Source organism: Nuphar pumila, chromosome 17 (genome assembly GCF_984573655.1).
Source record: "Nuphar pumila chromosome 17, dmNupPumi1.hap1.1, whole genome shotgun sequence".
Taxonomy (NCBI): Eukaryota; Viridiplantae; Streptophyta; class Magnoliopsida; order Nymphaeales; family Nymphaeaceae; genus Nuphar; species Nuphar pumila.
Window position 1 is genome coordinate 80621197 of NC_143265.1, and position 21883 is coordinate 80643079.

Here is a 21883-nt window from a genome sequence, read left to right on the forward strand (position 1 = left end):
CCACGTGGAGAGATCAGGTGTCACCACTGTTCACTAAACTGTCATCTCCACCGTTCACTGCAGCAACCAATGGGTCTCGGTCTAAGTCTGCAAACGTCCCTAGCCATTGGCTAGAGCTGACTGCAAACAGAGCACCTTGTGGCTCAGCTTGGTTTTGTTCATTTCACGCTCGTTCGTGATCGAATTGTATAGATGGCTGGTGGAGCCACAAGCTTTTTTTTTTTTCACAGAGAAAGCTGGGTTAGGAAGACCCACCCATACCAGTTATACCATTATACCATTGGGATTGGAACTTGCAACGTCCCAACACAAAGTGACGTGCACTAACTGCTCCTGCCAGACAAGCGGAACCTCCCAGCAAATATAGATCAAATGTTTTGTGCTTTGAAATCACTACCGTTCCTCACTTCAATCACCACCATTCATTGGGCAGGCAATGGGGTTTATCAAAAGTGCTGATGTCATCATTTTATAATAAATGGTGGTGATTAAAGTGATGAACGGTAGTGATTTAAAAACACCATTCATCACTTCAATCACCACCATTCATTGGGCAGGCAATGGGGTTCATCAAAAGTGCTGATGTTATCATTTTATAATGAATGGTGGTGATTGAAGTGATGGACGGAGGTGATTTCAAAACACAAAGCTTTTGTTTTTTGTCAAATCACCTGATCTGTCCTCTATGAGCTCATGAAAAATAACATTTAAGTCTTCTATAAGATGCAAAGTAGATCTAGTGTACCTATATGTTTTGTTAACAAATGAGCACAAGCTAGGCTTATGCTCCGCTCGACTACTACTTCAGTTACATAGATCCAAACCCAAAATCCAGATCAAATTGAGCTGTGTCTGAATACAATTTTTAAACCTGATTTAACGATGAGTTGGTTTAAAGCCAATCCATTTATATTAGGATAATTTATTTAAAAACCCATTAACCCATACAGGCCTGCAGTTTCATTTAGGGCCACAAACTGATAAGATGTGGTCGAATATCCGATCCAAATGTGACATGTTTCTTGGATAAGGATCCTTTTAAGTAAGATCTGAATGTACATTCTTATCGGATTCAGATCTGTTCAATCAGATTACTTTCAGAGGGGTTGGGTTCGGATCAACATTTTAAGTTGGATATCAAATTGATCTGATTCAAAATCTGCCCCGATTACTTTTTTTACTTGTAAATAACTTGCTTTTGTTTTATTTTTTTCGGATTCAGTATTACCACATGTATGTCAGATTCGGATTCAACCTTACCTCCTCGGATCTGATTTGGATCCAGATTTAAATTTGCATCTACTGTTTACATGTTGGATTTAGATTCGGATCTGACGAATCCGGCCCGAGTCCAACCCTACTTTCATTATACCTAATCAAATCAGGTTGGGTCGGGTTCAGATTTTTATATCCGTTTCAAAAACCGGTCTGACAAAACCCGATCCGAAAACCGGCCCAAGCGCAGCACGCTTTATAGTGCTTCCCGCATATTTGGTTCTGTAATTCTATTGAACGCTACTACTGCCTGCGAAGTGGAAAGGAGGGAAACTTCCTCAAAGGGAAGAGCGAGCGAGAGAGAGCTCTCTGCTTGCTCGTGGTCGCGCACCCATGGCCGTTGATCTGAGCGCCGGCCCCTCTCCGATCGAGTCTTTAGGTCGACCGTTCAAGCTCACCCAAGTGTTCCTCCGGTGAGTTCTCTCTCTCTCTCTCTCCCCATTCCTCCTGTGTGAAAAACTAGGGCAACTAGCAGAACCCCGGACGAGCTAGGGTTTCGCTTGTACTGACTCCCGTTCTCGTGCAGGGACGACGATGAAGATTTCATTGAAATTCAGGAGGAGCCGGTTCCGGAATCCGGTTCGACCGCGAGTCCGAGCAGCGAGCCTGTTGCAGGTTTGGAGCTCTTCTTCCCGATCGCTCTGTGACTCTTTCTTTCCTTTATCTGCTTCCGGATTTTAGTTTTTTCTTGCTTTCTTTCTTCGGACGATGCCGTTGAACAAAATTCGCGATGAATCCGATGAGTCAATGCGAATTTGTTGCAGTAAACTGAAAGAGAGCTTTGATTTGATGTTGTATGCTTGTGGCCATCTGCTTGACTTTTCATTTGTAGATTTTTTGAATCATATGCTATTTATGAATGAGCAATTGGTAGCAGGGTGTTGGTATTCTTCTGTTTCTTTTGGATTATGATGCAAAATTTCCAATTATCCTGCAAAGTCTGCGCGTCTGAACTGCCCCCGTTAGGGTGTGTTTGGATGCTTTGAATCTGAAATTTGTTGAAGTTGGGATTCCAAGGCCGTTGAGTTCCCGAACTCGGATATCGGTTGTATGCATTAGGGTTCCTTTACAAAGTCTTAGGTGTTTCGAACTCCGACATATTTGGTCCAAAGTTTCAGACATGGGGCAATTGTTTACTGAATTTGCCAATCGGTCTATCTGAACATTGGAGCTCAATTGGCATGGAGTTTCAATTCCGGAATGGGAATTCCAGGCAATCCAAACACGTCGTCGCTTTGGAAATATGGTTGCTTTTGCTGAGAAGTCCTTAACTACGCAGATATTGCATTGTCTTTGGAGGACATGGAAATGTGTAAGAAAATGGTTGCGCTAGGTCTGCCGACAACCTTCCGATCAAACAATCAGGCAAGCCTAATCCTTATCCTTTTCTTTTGTTTCTCGGCTTTCTTTTTTTTATGGTAGTTTTTACATTATGGGTTGATGATGATGATTTATCACGCTCTAGTGACATTATTGTGATATTCTAGTACTTTCTTTTTCTTCAAATTGATGGGTGTTTTGGCTGCTCAAAATTTCTTTACCCCGTGTCTTTGGCTATTTAATATAATCTCAGAGAGACATGAAGGCAATGAAAGGAAGAAGAAAGGGTCAGAAGTCAAAATACGTGAGCAGTAATCAGGGAGAATCCTGGAATGGAGTATCGGAAGTTTCTGCTGGGAATGAAACAGTTGTTGGTTCCCCAATTTGCTGTACAAATATTCAAGACACAGACCTGGATCGTATTGATACAGAGAACCACATTGAGGGTTCCTGTCACATCCAGCTAGATTGTGCTGGAGTGCATTTTCTCCAAGGAGAAGGTGGGTTGCCTGAATCTGTCAGATTTCCCACTTTGGTTAAAGATAGTGAAATATATGAAGGTCTAGTTAGAGACATACTAAATGGAAATGTTTGTCCTGACATGTCCTTGGATAAGCGTGCAGCAGAGTGCAGTGACAATTTGTCAACACTAGCTGATGACGGAGGGCCTGACTATTCAATAGAGAGTGCAATGCCTAGTGCCCCTGGAATGTGTCAGGATGAAAGGGAGGGGGAACTGGCCAAAGATGATAATCTGGAGGATTCATGGTTTACAAACCGCAGCATGGAAGTCAATGGGGTCCATAATAAACCTGAGGGCGAAGAACAAGAGAATTCCGACTTGCTTGAATCATTTCGAACCTGCAATGATCCTCACATTGAGTCTGATAACTTGATTGTGTCTGGTTCTGGTGGTTGCTGGAAGGCAGTCTGGGATCCTTTTTATGGAAGAAACTACTTCTATAATGTGGAAACACTCGAGACAACATGGCACACTCCTTCTTGCATGGAGCATCTAGTATTTTCTGATGCCGCAGCTGAACTGAGCCATGTGGTTGCTGATGCAACTGGAAGAAACCTGGGCTTTGGAAATGCTTGTCATGGCTCGGATACCATGGATGTCGATAAATATTGTCAAGGTGAAACACATAGCATAAATGAGACGTTTTCAGAAGTCAAGTCTGATTATATTGCAGGTTCTGGACCTTTAGAATGTGACAAATGCAATTCAAATCTGCTTATGCTGGAAGAAGTTGATAGCTGTCAGAAAATGGAGGAACTTGAGGGGATTACTTCTGGTATTTCTTCAATTGTAGATGTCAACATTTGCGGGTAAGGTGATGTGACCTTTTACTGTTGTCATCTGGTTGGCATTACTTTTGTTGCTCAGCTTGTATTCATTTCTTCACAAGTTTGCATTCATGGCAGTTCTCCTGCTGTTACCAGTGAAATTAATTCTGGAGAAATTTGGAGAAGTGATCTTCAACTGACCTTTATAGCAAATGAGCATCTTAGCTGTGAACCCTCAGGCGAACCACACGGAGATAATTCTTGTCAGAAGATCATGAAAAACTGTGATAGGAGCTTACTTTCAAATCCCTGTGGTTCTGTGTTGAGTTCTGTTAGTAGTGAATGGTGAGAAGCTTTTGATGCCTATTCCATCTTCTCTGATGGATTTCATTTTCATTCTTTCTAATGCCTTTCTTTTTGGCAGTTCACAAGTTATATCAACTAATGTTTGTTCTGAAGAGATCTGTGGAAGTGGCATCGAACAGAAGTCTTTGAGGCCTATAACAGATGAACTGAATGCATGTGATATTACTAGTAATGCTAAAACAAAGAAGAAAGCACGAGCTCAACCACACAAAAAGTTACCATCAGATTGGGAGAGAACAGGTTCTGGCTAATGTTGCTCAAGCCTCAAACTGTGTTTTTCTGCCATATATCTCTTTCCTGCTGTGAAACTGTGATTTGTTAGTTTTGACAAAGAATCTGATGGGATTTTTTTTAGAATCTATTTTAGGTTTTGCACTAAATTTGTAATTGTAAAATATTTTACTTAGAGCAACCAAACATCAATATGATAAAAGGAATTATACCCAAATGGTCTAATGGAAGATGCATTGCTTCTTTCTCCCTCTTCAAAACAACCTGTTATTGAGTAACATCTAAACTTTAAAGTTGCATTACAATGTACTCCTGCAACAGACCACAAATATTTATATAAGTAATTAAAGTTTGTCTTTTTTTGTGTTAAGGATAGTCAATTTGATATAAAGTCTCATATAGCTTTGGAACTGTTTCTTGTCATATTATGTCTCATATAGCTTCTGTAAAATGCATGGATGCTGAAAGATGTCTGGGAAAAATCACGACGTAAACCCCTTACACCCTGGTGTACAACCTAACAAATTTATCAGCATAGCTGTTCAAGCTTCACTTGATACTTCCTTTATCAGGCTTGAGCACACATTGAGATGGAGCTGAGCTTGAAGAACCATGTTCAAGCTTGCTCAGCTGAATGCATGCAAAGCTTGAGCTCAGCTTGACCTAGCTCAAGCCAAACCCCAAAAATATATTTTACACAAGAACTTTTTATGTTATTATTAAGCAAAGGGATTGTCAATGATGATTGAATCTGTGTTACTAATGCAATGCAGCAATTACTGCTTCCCAAGTGCTACTTTTTCTATCTAGATCTGTTTATTAAATAAAAAACAGGAACCAACCTTTTCCAAGCCAATCTGGAGCTTGAGCTAGCTCTGCTTGTTGCCTATTGCTGCCCTTCATATCCCACTCCTATATCTAAACATACTGTAAGATGTGTTCCATTTGCTTTCTTCATTTTACATCATTGAAATTCTATTAGCAACAGTTTGGATGCTCAGACATGTTAATTTTGCAAATGAGTCTTCTGGTGACCGAAGCCTGCTTATATGTATTGGTTTGAGTTTCAAGTCGGAGTCACTAAGGTAGGGTATGAATTTATGCATCCTAATTGCACAGTATGTTTCTACAGAGGTACAACTTTTGGGGACAATGGAAGGTTACCCTCTAGATATTGCCAAATATTGGTGCCAACGATACTCGCTCTTCTCTCGATTTGATAAAGGCATAAAGCTAGATGAGGAAGGCTGGTTCTCTGTCACCCCAGAGCCTCTTGCAAAGCATCATGCTTCTCGCTGTCGTTGTGGTACCATAATTGACTGTTTTACTGGAGTTGGTGGCAATGCCATTCAATTTGCCAAAAAGTATGTGTTATTCTATTGGGATCCTCTTTGTTTTTTCCTTTTCTTATTCTAGAAATAATTTCATGCTTGTGATTGTTCATTACTTTTATTTTAGACTTTTGAATACTTCATCATTTCTATTCCTTAGATGTGAAATCTCTGTGTCCAATTCCCTAATACAAATCTGTTGCTTGATCTTATCTCCAATCTTTTTCATGCATCATTTAATGTGGCCACCATTGATGGTGTATTTCTGTTGTCATTTGCCTCGCATCTCTTGCACCTCCATACACTTATAATAGCATCATTTGGGCTTGGCTTTAGGGAAGTAGTTTTTGTGCACTCAAGTTAGTCTATGTTGCTTGACCTGATGCCTCCAGGTACTTGCTGATCTGATGTAAAAAGGTTGAATGAAGTAATCAAAGGAAAACTTCATCAAGTAAAAAAGATGGAACTTATGGAATGAAGTAATTAAAGGAATAAAAAAGGTGAAACTAGTATTAAGATGATTTTTTTTAATGGAGAAAAAGACTAGAGAGATGAAATTAGAAAATACTTTATGACGGAATAATTAAAAATGGATTTGCTTCAGATAATTGAAAATAAAACAAGTTTAGTAATAACCAATAAAGAGGAGATAATTGAAGACAGGATGGATACATGTCATAGTTTTAAATATTATTTAGATCAATCCTGTTGATAGGGTATATTGTAGGGAATCCTTATGAAGGAATAGTTATTGGGATAAGGAAAAAGAAGGTGGCTATAGTAATATATGTGAGATTCTGCTGGTGAAAAATATAGAATGGTATCTCAGTTTTTGTATCATATGAGGACTTCTTTTTTCGCCCAATAATAGGTGGTCTTGACCAGAGTTACCGGAGGCTTCTTAGATAGGTGGGAAGCCCGCTTCCCAGAAACTCGCTTTGGAAGCACGATACTCTTCGCTTCGAAAACTTGATGGGAATCTCAGTTCTCCCACACTTCTCCTATGCTTTCCACACGCTTCATCTATTTTTCTTATATGTTTTCTCACTCTACTTTTCTTGTTTTTTATGTGTTTCCTCTCACGCTTCTCACTCACTTCGATGTGCTTTCTCTAAATTGGGAGTCATCATTTTTAGATTTTGTTAAAAATTTAATTCTTACACTAAAAAATCATGAAATTTAAGAATAGTCACTTTACTTTAGTTTTTATTTGTGTTCCATTTCTATTCCCATTCAATTCTTATATTGCTTTTTTATTCCTCGCTTTCTGCTTCCTATACATTTTAAAATGCATCGCTTCTCGCTTTCGCTTTCGGCATCCCCACTTCCGCTCCCTAGTCTGGCAACCTTGGTCTTGACAAGCTAGATCATTTTTTAAAAATTTTCCTTCATCAATTAACTCTTCCTGACAATTGCCTTGAACTGATTTATGTTACATTTTTAACTACTTTGATTGATATATTGATCCTGTGTGGTTGCCATTGTAGGAGCCGTCATGTTATTGGAATAGATATTGATCCCCAGAAGATTGATTATGCACTACATAATGCTAATATATATGGGGTTGCAGACAAGATAGACTTCATAAAGGCTGATTTCTTTTGTCTTGCTCCATTCTTAAAGGTATGCATTATTCTCCCCCTGTTTTTCTGTATAGTCCTTCATGCAGATACTGAAAAGTGCAAGGTTCATTTAATTGTGAATTGCTTGCGTGTGATTGACATTGATTAGTTTGTCATGGAACTTCTTTCACAATACCTCTAAATATTTAAGTTTTGCTGACCTCAACAAGGTTTCCCTTTCTGTTTGGCACTTATCAGAGTGTTAAGTTCCTTGCACTAGATTCATTAGATTGTTAGGGTTGTAAACAATGTGAGCGAAGCTGATCTTCAATGCTTCTGCCTAGCCTGTTTATACAGGAATCATGCTGAAGCTCCAATTTGTTTCTTTTGAGCTAGGTAACGCTGTGCATGATTGACCTGAGCCTGGGTTGTTTAATCTTGGCTAAAGCTTAATTGGAGCTTGAATCATATATAGTTATTAGAATATGATAACTGGAGATATGTGAACCGGAGTGTGAACTAGGCATTTCCGACATTTTTTTTTTGTGAATTCATCCCTGCAGATGCATGCGGCATGGTCCATTTGCTAGGAATCGATTGTTGGATCATGTATTTTCGATGAAACAATGTGATTTTTGGATGTTTATACAAAAATTCTTAGTTGTTGATTTTCTAGCCTTAAAAGATTCTTCTTATGCATCGTAATTGGATGATCCAAGAGTCTGTTTCTATAAAACCAAGCATCTAGATCACATCCGTATTGTAAAATTTAAGTGAAAAATAAAATAAAAAACCCATGAAAATATTGGTTCATACTCCAATTCACATATTTCAAGTTAACATATTCTAGTGGCCCTATATATTTATATGTATACAACAACAACAACTACGCCTTCATCTCAAAACAATTGGGGTCGGCGATATGAACCAAAAAAGAAAATCATTCGGGGTCTTCCACATGAATCCTTCTCCTCCAATCATTTCTATCCAATGCCATGTCCTCGGTGAGGTTCAAAGCATTCATATCATTTCCTATCACCTCCATCCATGTCTTCCTAGGCCTACCCCGACCTCTTTTAACTAATATATTTTCCCATTTCTCCATCCTTCTAACTGGAGCATCATTAGGCCTTCGCCGAATATGTCCAAACCACCGGAAACGATTCTCTCTCATCTTATTTTCAATGGGTGCAACGCCTACCTTCTTACGTATCTCCTCGTTCCTAATCTTATCTTTTATTGTATTTCCACACATCCATCTCATCATACACATCTCAACTACACTCATTTTTCGAATATGATGTCTCTTGGCAGCCCAACATTCCGTACCATATAGTAAAGCGGGCCTAATAGTCGTCCTATAAAACTTTTCCTTCAACCGCAATGGCATTCTACGATCGCACAACACTCCAGTTGCACTTTTCCATTTCATCCACCCAACCTGTATCCTATGATTTACATCTCCATCAATTTCTCATACTTTTGAATGATAGATCCCAAATATTTGAAACAATCATACTATATATATATAATGAGAGTCACTAGAATATGAGAACTAGAAATATGGGCATTTCCAACACTTTTTGCAAATTCAACCATGTGGATGTGCTTGGCGTGGTGAATTTGCTAGGAATCAACCATTGAATCTTGTATTCTCGATAAAAAAATGTGAGTTTTGAATGCTTGAATATTTATGAAGATCATGAGCCATTGATTTTAAAACCTTAAAAAAATCTCGTTTATACATCAAGTTCGAATAATTCAAAGCAGGTTCTTATAAAACCAAGCATGCAGATCACATCCTTACGGTTAGATTCAAGAGAAAATAACAAAAAATCCATGAAATTTGTGTTTCATGAAATGAAGTGAGAATCTTCCACAAAAGTACTTAGATCCGCAAGAGAGAGTGTCTGGAGAGACACTTGAACATAACCCTTAAAAAGGGTATAATGGGAACAAAAAAGAAATAAAAATAATCTTTATTGAAATGATAAAATGCTTAAGAAGCATTGAGTGAGTTTATGAGAGGGGGATGCACCCCTTTATATACAAGAGAGGAAGGAGAGCTCTTAAGGAGCTCTCCTTGTAACCGTTGGACTAGTCCAACAATTACTTTACTAGTTAAGTTCCAAGTGGAACTTAACTAGTTAAAGTTGTCTAGTTCTATTAGAACTAGACACTAAAAAACTAAAAAGAAAATAGAAAAAATACAAGAAAAATAAAGAATAAAAATACATAAATATAATAATAATAATAATCTGATTATTATTATTATATATATTTTACATTTTAACACTCCCCCTCAAACTTACGGTACAATGAGCGAAAGTTTGTTTAAGAGGAAGTGAAATCTGGGAGCAACGAGAGGCTTTGTAAAGAAGTCTGCTAACTGATATTCTGAAGTAACATATGACAAATCAATTGTCCCATGTAGATATTACTCTCTGACGTAGTGACATTCCATTTCAATATGTTTGATGCGTTTGTGGAATGTTCTGTTGCTTGCAATGTAGATCACACTCTTGTTGTCAGAGCATATTCGTGAAGCTTTTGTTGCTTCAGCTCTCATGTCGGCAAGCAGACATTGGAGCCAAACTACTTCCATGGTCGTGGTTGCCATGACTCGGTATTTGGCTTCGGTTGATGAGAGAGAGACATTCTGTTGCTTTTTGCACCTCCACGAGATTAAAAATTTACCTAAGAAGACACAGAAACCATTGGTTGAGTGTATGTTATTAGGATCACCTTCCCAATCAGCATCAATATATGCAATTAAATTAAGAGAGGAAGTGGAAGACAAAAAAAGTCCTCGTGAAAGAGATGATTGGATGTATCTGATAATACGCATGACTGCTCCCATGTGAACAGAGGTGGGAGCATGCTAGAACTGACTTGCTGTGTGAACAACATGTGCTATGTCTGGTCTGGTAATGGATAGATAGGAAAGTGCCCCGACAAGCTGTTTGTAAAGAGTGAGATCTTCAAGAAGTTCTCCATCATCAATCTTCATTTTAACATTGACAACTTTTGGAGTGTTTACTTTCTTATCATCTGTAATTTTGGACCTGAAAATAATGTCAAAAGCAAATTCAGTCTGAGATAATAAATATCCCCTAAGAGAATAGGCGACTTCAATGCCTAAAAAGTATCTCAATAAACCTAAATCAGTCTTTTCAAAGTGAGATTTGAGAAGTATTTTGATAGTCTTTTCAAAGTGGGATTTGAGAAGTGTTTTGATGTTTTCAACTCCCTATTTATCGCTTTTGGTGATGATCATATCATCCACATATAAAAGAAGCACAATAATTCCTTCATTAGAATTCTTAATAAACAAAACAGTGTCAGTCAATCAGAATTGAAAACCAATATCATGCATAACACGACTAAACCTATCATACCAAGCTTTTGGTGCTTGTTTAAGGCCATAAAGAGTTTTTTCTAAACGAAGAGTTTTACCCTTAAGGATATTAAGACCTGGAGGGGCGTCCATGTACACTTCTTCAACTAGGCTTCCATTTAGAAATGTATTTTTGGCATCCATCTGAAATATGGACCATTTCTTGATGGAAGCTAAGGAAATTAAGATTCTGACTGTTGTCATACGAGTAACAGGGGCAAAGGTTTCTTCATAATCAATGTCATATCCTTGGGCATAACCTTTGGCTACTAATCCGGCTTTATATCTTTCAAGAGTGCCATCACTCTTGGTTTTAACCTTATAAACCCATCGACATCCTATAGGTTTCTTGCCTAGAGGAAGGTCTTGAATAGTCCATGTAGAAGCCTTTTTAAGTGCATCTAACTTAGCTTTCATGACTTCTATCCATTTGATATCATTTTTGGCTTAAGAGTACGAAGATGGTTCCTCATATGAGTGAATTAATGCAATGACTGCCCTATATATAGGTGAGAAGGATTCGTATAACACATTTTCCTAGAGACCTCGAGACTCGGGATGACCTTCTGGTTGGAATGTCAGAATATCTTTCAAGTTCACATGAAAGATTAGGTTCTCTTCGTCTAGAATATTGTATACTCGTGTCTCTATGGACTTCTTCATTGTCAACATTATGATCAAGGTCAATAATACCTTGATCATTATCAAAGCTATAATCAAGATCATATTCATCAGATTTAGATGTTAGATCTAACAAAAAGGAGTACTCAGTAACTTCCTTTGGTTTTTCAAAATCAAAGAAGCTTTCTTTTTCTAAAAAAAAGACATTTCTTGATACATATAATCTATCATTCTTAAAGTCAACACACCTGTACCTTTTTTATTTTCTGTATATCCTAAAAAGGAACAGGGAATCACACGAGGATAAAGTTTATCATTTTTGTCTATAAATATAAAACACTTGCATCCAAATACTCTCAATCTACAGTAATTTGGAGAAAGGTTCACAAGTTTTTCGATTGGAGTTATATTTTGCAAAGAAGTGGATGACATTCGATTAATCAGATAGGTGGCAGTTAATGCAACTTCTGCCTAAAAATCTTTTGGGACTTGATTTGCTATTAGTAAAGTCCTAGTGGTTTCTATAATATGACGATGTTTACATTTTGCCAACCCATTTTGTTGAGGTTTGTATGGGCAAGACCTTTGATGTGTGATGCCATGTAAGTTAAGGTAATTTTTAAAATATGTGAACAAAAATTCTCTCCCTGAATCTGTGCGAAAAATGGAAATATCATTTTGAAACTTATTTTTAACCATTTTATGAAATGTTTGAAAATATGAAAATACTTCAGACTTATGTTTAAGAAAATAAATCCAAGTATGTCTGGACAAATCATCGACAAAGATAACATAATAGGCAAATCTACCTTTAGAAATTATTGGTGCAGGGCCCTAAACATCCGAGTGTACTAATTCAAGTGGTTTTGAAAAAACAAAAGTTCTGTTCTGAAATGGTAATCTTTTCATTTTACCAAGAATACAATCTTTACAAGTAAATTTTTTAGAATTACAAAATTTCTCTAGATTTGGAAAATATTGGATTTTGGCTATATGTGGATAGCCAAGTCTTTTGTGCTATAACTCCAACTCGAATTTTTGAATGTTATAACAAAAGGCATTATTCGGTATTTTCAAAAAATCCATGTAATAGAGTTCTCATTTTCTATGGCCTTCCCCAATCAGCTTTCCTGACTGACGATCTTGTATCCAGCAACCACGAGAAGAAAATGAAATATTACAATCATGGTCAGATATTTGAGAAACATATAAGAGATTCAAATTTAATTTGAGAATATATCCGACTTCTAGGATAATTTTTTTCTTAGTTTTATGGATTTTTTCAAAATTTCATATTCCTTCTATTTCTAGAGAAGTTCTATCAGCTGTAAATACTTTTAACACACTGGTTTTATTTTTAACACATTCGGATAAACTTTTATTATTTGGAGTCATATGGAATGAAGCATCAGAGTCAAGAAGCCAAGGGAAGTTACCTGGATCGGAAAAAGATGAAGCAGCTGCTCTAGTCGAAGCTTCAGATGAAGAGGAAGCTTCTTTGATGAGTGGTTGAAGAATCTTCATTAGCTAAGCCATAGAAACTGGTGCATCTTGATCTTTGGGCTCCGATCCAGCAATCGTAGCTCTCTTTTCTCTGAGTTCTTTAAGCTTGGGACACTGATGCCTGCAGTGTCCTGGTTCATGACAATGATGGCAAATAACCTTTTTCTTGTCATGGTCACCACTTTGTCGGTTAAAGTGAGGTGGTCTGTACGAACGCACATGATTACCCAATTTAGATACTGCTAGAACGGAATCATCTTTGGATTTTGGAATATTTTTCTTCATTCTGTTTTCCTCCATAGTTAGTTCCTCTATAGTATCGACAATAGAGGGAACTTTTCCCCGATGAAGAAGAGTCAATTTAGTTGACTCGAATTTCGGTCTTAGACCGTTTACAAATTAGTAAAAATGCTCCATATCAAGTTGCCTTTGACGGAGCTCAATGTCCTCGGGACAATGTCATTTTGGCTCTAAAAGAGTCAATTCTCCCGAAAGTTCGGACAATTCATTGTAATACTCTCGTATGGTTTTGTCACTTTGGGTCATAGACATAACTTTTTTTTGAAGATTGCACACATGTGCAATATCTTTGAGGGAATACATATTTTTGACGTATTTCCAAGCCTTATCAGCATGTTCAAACTTAGCAAGACTAGAGCATTTTTTGATGTCAACGCTATTGATTAGTCATGACATGATTTTTGCACGCCCTATCCGCCATTCCTTCCAGCTTTTTTCATAGTTGGCCAAAGCTTTGCTTTTCTTTCCTTCGGTTAGAAAAACCTCTTTATCACCTTCCATTTTGGTGAGGACTAGTTTAGGTTTCGAATCAGAACCATCTACTATTTCCCAAAGCCCCTTTTCTCATATACGGTGCTTCGTTATCGAAGCCCACGTTACATAATTTGTGTCATTTAATTTCATGAGTATGATGGTAATTTTATCATTATCATCCATCTCTTACAAGGGTGATAAAGAGAGAAAAAAAAACAAAAAAAAGATAAAAGAGAGAAGAAAAGGGAAAGTAAGAGAACACAAACTCAATATTTTGTTGCAACGAATCTTCCTTTCTTCAAAAGAACTTTAGGAGCCTCAACCAAGGTGATGTAACACCTTTGCAATCTTGGAACGGAAAACAAGGCAAAATATCTTCACGATATAGGATGAACCTTGCTTTGATACCATGAAATGAAGTAAGGATCTTCCACAAAAGTACTTAGATCCGCGAAAGAAAGTGTCTAGAGAGACACTTGAACATAACCCTTAAAAAGGGTATAATGGAAACAAAAAAGAAATAAAAATAATCTTTATTGAAATGATAAAATGCTTAAGAAGCATTGAGAGAAAGGAGAGCTCTTAAGGAGCTCTCCTTGTAACCGTTGAACTAGTCCAACGGTTATAAATGTAACGGTTGGACTAGTCCAATAGTTACTTTACTAGTTAAGTTCCAAGTGGAACTTAACTAGTTAAAGTTGTCTAGTTCCATTAGAATTAGACACTAAAAAAACTAAAAAGAAAATAGAAAAAAAATACAGAAAAAATAAAGAATAAAAATACATATATATATATATATATTTTACATTTTAACAAGTTTTCAGTTCTCATGTTCTAGTGACTCTATAAAAGGAATGGCAATACCACTTAGGATTTGAACTTGCCGCCTCTTGCTTGATACTTGAAAGCCATATAAGTTTATTGAAGAAAAAGTTGGGATTTGAACACATCACCTCTAGTTTGCAAAAACAGGTCACCACACAGCATGAGTTTTCTTTTTTTCCAAAGTAATGTAGGCATGTGTACACACGTGCAGGCATGTGCATGTCCGTGCATTGTGTGGGTGTCTATGCGTGCGTGCGTGTGTGTGTGTGTGTGCATGTAATGTATCTTGAGTAACACTTCACATGGACTTAGCTTTTATTGAGCCTAAACTTACGGTGGAGCTCAGCTTGTTTATTAAAGCGAGTGTGCTTCAGTGAAGCCTGACCTTATAAGAAGCTTAGCTCTTTGTTCATGCCTGCTTCTCACCACCAAAAATATATCCCGTGACTTTACCTTCCATCAGTTTTCTGAAAGTTTATCTTAAACTTAACAATTTTGGTGTTTCTCTCTCCCAATTTCACCTTTTGTTTCAGTCATTTCTCATCCTAATTGTGCTTCATGTGTTGCTTTTCCAGCTTATTTTATTCTTTTGACACAAGAAATTCTGGGCAACACAAAGGTGAATTTTGCATACGCATTGGTGGTTTCTGGTGGCTCTTTTGCTGGTATTTGCCCTCTCTGATTCATTCTTCCCGTGAGAAGCAATTTTCAGCATGTTTTCCTACTTTTGTGGTCATTCTTTATAGAAACACTGTTGGCATTTCTGTTGATCTTCATCATTTCCAGTTGATCATTGGTTTTTCCTCCCTCTTTGGCAGAAGTTAAACCTGGTTGGATTGACTAAAGAAAAGGGGGATCTGGAAACCATATAGGATTTTTTTCCCTCTCTGGCCTGAAGTTCAAGGTTAATAAGTAAAATATTACGTAGTCTTTTATATTTGTGGTCTATCTATGTATTAAACAGAACCAAACCAAGCCTAGGGATAAAGATGATACTTTTGAAGTGAATAAGATGGATAAAAGACTGCTTTGAATGGATAATGCCTTGAAGTTGCTTTGAGGTGCCATAAAAGTAGCAGCTATCTATTGTTTATTGTGTTATTCGTTTCAATTAAGCACTGGAATGACCTTTATGTATGGGTTGTTTGCTAGGATAACGTGAAGCTTTTAGATGCTTTTTATATACATAACTTTGTGTCTTCTTAATATACGCAGGCAGATGTTGTTTTCTTGTCTCCTCCATGGGGAGGTCCTAACTATTCTAAGGTTGAAACATACAACATAAGAACCATGCTGAAGCCCCGTGATGGGTCTGTATTCTAGCATATCTGTTTCTTAGATTGAACGGACTGAAACAAAATTTCTAATCCTCCTGACATTTGTATCACCAGATATTTTCTCTTCAACACTGCAAGGATGATTGCTTCCAGGATTGTCATGTTCCTACCACGAAATGTAGACCTAAATCAGTTGGCGGAACTATCATTGTTAGTCGATCCTCCATGGACTTTAGAGGTACTTTATCTTTTTCCCTTCCTCTCTCTCTCTATATATATATATATATATGCTACAACTAATTCTAGTTGGAATCTCATGATGCAAGTCATTTTGACTCAATCTAACCTCTTAGATGTGTTCAACAAGGTCGATTTAGCGTGGATAGACCCTTGGATCATTTTTCTTCGATGAAAAAAATGGTTTTCTGAGATGGGACGATTTGGTACATTTATGGCTGTCAATTTTTGGATCACCAGAAAACGTATACACATTAGATTCTGGTGATCCAAAAGCCAATTCCTACTAAAAGGAGTGCGTAGATCACATATATGAGGTTAGGTTTAACAAAAACACAAAAAGTAAGGGTTTTGCTAATTGTTGCAAATATTTTAACCTGCACACACACTCATGTGTGTGTGTGTGTGTGTGTGTGTGTGTGTGTGATGCATAGCCACAAATCTCATTTTCTTGTCTAAGAAAGTCTCATGTAATAAGGTTCACATGCATAAGAGGAAGAAGAGAGAAGCAGAGAACACAACAGGTGAAGAAGAAACTTCATTAAGCCAAAAAGAAGAAGAGAATACAACATTCGTCCCTTCATGGTTACACTAGAGGACAAGAATGATTGACTTGAGCCCCTATATCAGAAATACAAAAGTACCCCTCAAGAAATGGATGAGAGGATAGCACAAAATAACTGACACAAGTATTACATTTCACAACATCCTGTTGAATTGAAATTTTTTGTTTTTCTCGATGTGTTAAAAAGTGTATTATGAGGATCTGAGATACAGTTTTGTTGAAATATACTTATTGTATCATCAAATACAAAGAAGAATAAAAATATTAGAAGTTAGAAAAACAATTATATTTGTTTTGGTGGAATGCTTGAATCCTATAACTCGATTACATTTGAAGCTTAATTATTAATCATGTTTTTGCATGCATAATAAGGCTGTAAATTTATTGGACTTGGGTCAGATATAGATAGATCCAGGTCTGTATGACAGTAAAAGGCCCTCATCTACCTTTGATGCTGTTCATCTCAGGTTGATATGCAACATCTGAATCCAACAATTGAAGCCCATATCTGATGTAATCGTTCCCTCTCATCTTGAAATGTTTTTAAGTATCTGAGGGGCTGGATTCCATCAGTTTTCATTTTGAATCTGGCTATGACTTGGAAAATCACCACCCGCTTCCAAGTATGATAAGTCAGATTCCAACTGATCTGACCTAAGAACCTATGGGTGTATTTGCCTAAATATGTTTAGTCACTATCTTAAACTAAAACCGTTTCTTACCTACACATGCTGTTCTATGCTTGCTGAATTGTGCAAGATTCTGTATTCTTTATCTATTTGATTTTTGAATTGCTTTAAGTTTTGTATGGCGTGTTTGGATGCATGTTAATTTCAGATGTTCTCTTCTCATCATGCAACTTCTGCATATATCCCATATATCATATTTATCCAAGAAAACTTAATTACTCAGGAGGTTAAAAAATTCTCTTTAGATGTTATTAGTGACGGATTTTATTTGCAGGTGGAGAAGAATTACATAAATGGTAAGCTCAAGGGTATCACTGCATACTTTGAGAACAGCTCATGATAGGAAAGAAGTGACTTTTGGTATCTGATGTGCAAGTAACATCCGTCTTTCTGCTAACAGAGCCGTCAGCTAGCACATGCACCCATGTACAGCAAGTTGGGGCAGTCAGCTGTAGCCTCTGGATCTTCAAATAGGGTCATTAACGAGAATATGCTATGTAAATATTATGCTCATGATATTTATCTGTCGTCTACTATGAGTATGTGAATTTGGTTTTGGAAGAGTGCAGTTTGGAGTAAATTGCAGGAAGAGTAATCATGTTTCTAGAGTCCCCTTGATCCAGTTTTATATGGTTCAGTCTGCAATTTTCATTTAGGAAACCATGCGATGCAGAGCAGGAGCAAGACGCGATCCAGGTTCATGGCATCCCTTCAGATCCAATTTTGTTCTTGGTTTTTCTTTTGGGTCTTTGGTTTGTATTTGGATATGGAATCTATGTTTAATCTATATTCTGTTAAGAGAGTTTATTAGAATTATAAAACTTGTATGAATGAGGAATCTTAACTTAATTGAAAGCTTATCAAAATGAGGAACGTCTGGCCTATAAATAAATGAGAAATATCAGGGTTGAGATGTGTTAATTCTAGTTTTTATTAATTGCTCTTATTTCTCAGTTTTCATTGGATATTTCCCTTTTATTTTTAGTTGTCTCCAATAGTTCCTAGTTTTGGTAGATAATCTAGTTCGTAGATTCAGGTGTTGGTGTCTATTCTTGTGATCCCGCTTCGAGTTTTGCATGAGTCATTTTTTTTGGGGTTATGGCTTTGTTTTTGGATTATGGCGTGATTGCTGCAAACAAATAGGGTGCATTTGTTGGGATGCACAATGAGCCGTGCTAGCTCGTGGTCGACCCGTTTAAGTTCGGTTCAAAAAAATAAATGACCTGAGCTTGAATAAGTAATAAACAAGCTGAGTTTGAATAGACAGTTCTGCTTGTTAAGCCTAATTAAGCTCGACTCATGTAGTTATATAAAGAAAATAGGTTTTATATATGTATGCATTTTGTTCAAAATATGATCACAAAAAGAGATCTTATTCATTGATCTTTTTTGTAAGTGACCTGAGTTCAAATCCCACCATCTTTCTTTTTCAAAAAGCTTTTGACGTGAATTTCAAAAACTTCAAAACTTTTTAAAATAAGGGCGTGTTCAACTCGAGCCAAGCTGACCTGAGCTTTGCTCGAGCTTTCCTCGAGCCGATCCCGGCCAATGGTTGTTCAAGCATGGTTCAAGCTTGAGGCGAGCTTGAACAACCAGATTTTCTGGTCAAGCCGAGCCAGCCCAAGCTCGGCTCTAATCCGGTTTGTGTGGACCACTATGCATTTCGATGCCAATTGCAAAAACAATCTTATTGTAAACATTGTTTTGAACTCTGGTTTCCAGAAACACAGTGTGTTTGGACAAAAACCATTAAAATCACTGACCATTCCCATTGAAATATTTGTTCTATGATATTTTGGTGTTTTAAAACACGGTTTTCTACTTTCTACCGTTGCAGTTTCTTCATAAGTACCAAATCTATAACAAGTGAATAGAATTAGGCACATGAATGATCCAATAACAGCTACAAAACTTCCTACATTTTGTGTTGTGTTGCATGACCAAAATCTACTGGATGATGGGAATTTTTTTTCCACAGAAGGGAGAAAAAAAAAAGCTGTCAGAAACAAAGTCATCAAATGAGGGGTGAGATGGTAATAATGAAGAATGACAACGACTTTCAACTTTGACTCGTCGAGCTATCTTATTCAATCTAAGCTATCAAAATTAGTAGAAGGAAGAATCCCACTGTTTCGATATCTAACGATGTGGATAAGTGTGGGTAGATGCACCTGATCTAAGTTTAAAAAATAAAAGAAAAGGGAAAGAATAGTAAGATGCTTTTTGAATTTTTTTTATTTTTAAAAAGTTGAAATGTATCATAAATTTCAATAAAAAAATAAATATTGATGAGAATGTAGAAATAAAGTAAACGATGACTTATAGGATCCAATCAGTTTCTAAAATATGCATTTAATGCCTAAACAATCAAGTAGTTGCTAAATGTTATGGTTATCATAAAACCTAAAAAAATAAAAAGAAAACTGATTTTTGAAAATCGTTGGAAGAACGATTCTGACAATATTGTTTCAAATACTAAAAAAAAAACTATAAAAGCTTTTTAAAGATCCCCTTCTGAAGTATCATTCTGTCGGGGTGATCCATTAGGTAAATCTCTCTCTCTCTATCACACAATTTTTTTAAAATTTATTACTTTTTTTTATAAGCTTTTTAATTTTATTAGTTGTCTTATTTATTTACTCATAATAATGATAATACGGAAAGGGAAGAAGCTTATGCCTAGCCTTTGATCAGGCGCTGTAACTGATCTGCTTAAGTGTAGTCAGCGGGGTCCTGTGCCAAGCTGAAGGCCTAAGATCAAATCTCGCTGTCTTATTGGGGCTGCTGTTGCTTTATCACGGTTGGGAAACGTAAAGCTGGGTTTAGTAGTGATGGAATTTGCCAACAAAGGAAGGAGTTTGATTAACTATCCAGATTATGGTTCCAAAACCTAATGACTCGGGGATCCCTTCGTCCAATAATGACTTGTGACTTGGGCAAGTCAACTTGATGATTTGTTAGAGTTTTGTTAACTTTTGATTTTATATAAAAATAATGCATATTAATCAAATAAAAATACAAAAAAAACTCCAAATGGCCATGATTACTTGTGAAACTGCTAAATAAATAAAAATATCATGGTAAATTACAAATAAGCCACAGTCATTTACTAACAAGAAACTGAATCGAACTTCAAAATCTTTAATAATTTTATTCTAGATGAGTCAACCGAGTTGACCCAATAAATAGGCGATCCAAATTGTTAAAACTATTAACATAATATAAAAAAAAACAAATTTTAGTATTTTTTGCATTTATTAAAAAATAGCCAATTTCACCCCATGAATCGTATAGATTTTCTGCTGATACAATGCCTATTGGCTGATTCAGGCTGACACTCACCTATACTGATAACATTGGTTTTTTCTATGGTAGATTCAGCTAGACTGGGTCTAAATCTGATACCAATGCCTCATAATTGGATAGGTCCAGATTCACCTAGATCGGGTGAAGGTCCGATCCATTGACACACCTACCCAATGAATTCAAATTGGGTTTCTGGTCTTCATTACAACAACAGCAACTACGCCTTTATCCCCCCCCAAAAAATGGGGTCGGCCAACCAAAAAAGAAAATCATTCTGGGTCTTCCACATGAATCCTTCTCCTCCAATCATTTCTATCAAATGCCATGTCCTCGGTGAGGTTCAAAGCATTCATATCTTTTCTTATCATCTTCATCCAAGTCTTCTTAGGCCTACCTCGACCTCTTTTAACTAATATATTATCCCATTTCTCCATCCTTCTAACTGGAGCATCATTAGGCCTTCGCCGAATATGTTCAAACCACCATAAATGATTCACTCTCATCTTATTTTCAATGAATGCAACGCCTACCTTCTTACGTATCTCCCCGTTTCGAATCTTATCGTTTATTGTATCTTCACACATCCACCTAAGCATACGCATCTCAACTACACTCATTTTTTGAATATGATGTCTCTTGGCAGCCCAACATTCCATACCATATAATAAAGCGGGCCTAATTCATTGAATTCAGATATTTCATAGTGTTCGGATCTACAACTCATAGTCCCTACAGTACTAGACCTGGCTGTCTGTCCAACTACAAATGCACCCAAGAGCGTGGTTGGTAGGAGCTGTCAGTGCACGTCTCCTTGTTGTGGAACGTTGCATGTTCAAACCCCAGTGGTACCACGAATAATAACTGGTGGGAGTTTGCATAACTCCGGCTTGCCTTTAAAAGAAAAAAAAAACTACAACTGGACCCAAGTTTCAGGATACCTGTTCAAGACCCCACCAAAGTTCAAACCATTCAAATCCCTAACCTTAGGGATGTCAATGGATCGGATTTTATCTGATGCAATGTTCAATTGAATTTGATTCCGTCTTGATAAGCCAAAACTATATTCCATTATAATTGGAGGCTGATATGGTTTTGGTTTTTTGCTATCGTATCTGCATCTTAATTTTGATGGATATCTGAATCCGTTTCGTTGTAAAAAAGCGGATATGGTATGAGCATTTCACCATCCAAATTTGAATTCGAATTCAAATCTAGTTTCTTACCTAACCCAACGATCAGATGGATTTGTCAGGAGCATTCAGACCCGAGAGAGAGACCAACTCAAACTTATGTCACAGGGATATGTCATTTTGG

The 21883-nt window shown here is 36.9% G+C and overlaps 1 protein-coding gene across 3 annotated transcripts; it reads left to right on the plus strand.

The window, feature by feature from the left end:
* Positions 1 to 1505: 1505 nt before the first annotated feature.
* Positions 1506 to 17727, plus strand: LOC149812434 (uncharacterized). 3 transcript variants are annotated; one of them, XR_016428608.1, is made up of 14 exons: positions 1506 to 1688; positions 1802 to 1890; positions 2555 to 2640; positions 2849 to 3095; positions 3219 to 3927; positions 4024 to 4230; positions 4310 to 4491; positions 5615 to 5846; positions 7301 to 7436; positions 15071 to 15160; positions 15314 to 15399; positions 15711 to 15805; positions 15887 to 16010; positions 16488 to 16857. XR_016428608.1 is itself a non-coding variant. In XM_089993781.1 (12 exons), exons 1-12 carry the CDS (start codon positions 1609 to 1611, stop codon positions 17601 to 17603), a joined length of 2253 nt encoding a protein of 750 aa, XP_089849907.1. In that variant the 5' UTR covers positions 1506 to 1608; the 3' UTR covers positions 17604 to 17727. The 3 variants fall into 3 exon arrangements, 2 of the variants coding, with proteins under 2 accessions (XP_089849907.1, XP_089849905.1); XM_089993781.1 differs by lacking the exons at positions 15071 to 15160; positions 15314 to 15399; positions 16488 to 16857 and adding an exon at positions 17538 to 17727; XM_089993779.1 differs by lacking the exons at positions 15071 to 15160; positions 15314 to 15399 and having other exon boundaries at positions 16474 to 16697.
* Positions 17728 to 21883: the final 4156 nt, after the last annotated feature.

Bases quoted from the DNA above. Each gene is read 5' to 3' on its own strand.
- LOC149812434 (XM_089993779.1), top strand. From the start codon at position 1,609: ATGGCCGTTGATCTGAGCGCCGGCCCCTCTCCGATCGAGTCTTTAGGT. The intron at 3,928-4,023 runs GTAAGGTGATGT...CATTCATGGCAG, and splicing joins GTAGATGTCAACATTTGCGG to TTCTCCTGCTGTTACCAGTG. The intron at 16,011-16,473 runs GTACTTTATCTT...TGTCTAAGAAAG, and splicing joins ATCCTCCATGGACTTTAGAG to TCTCATGTAATAAGGTTCAC.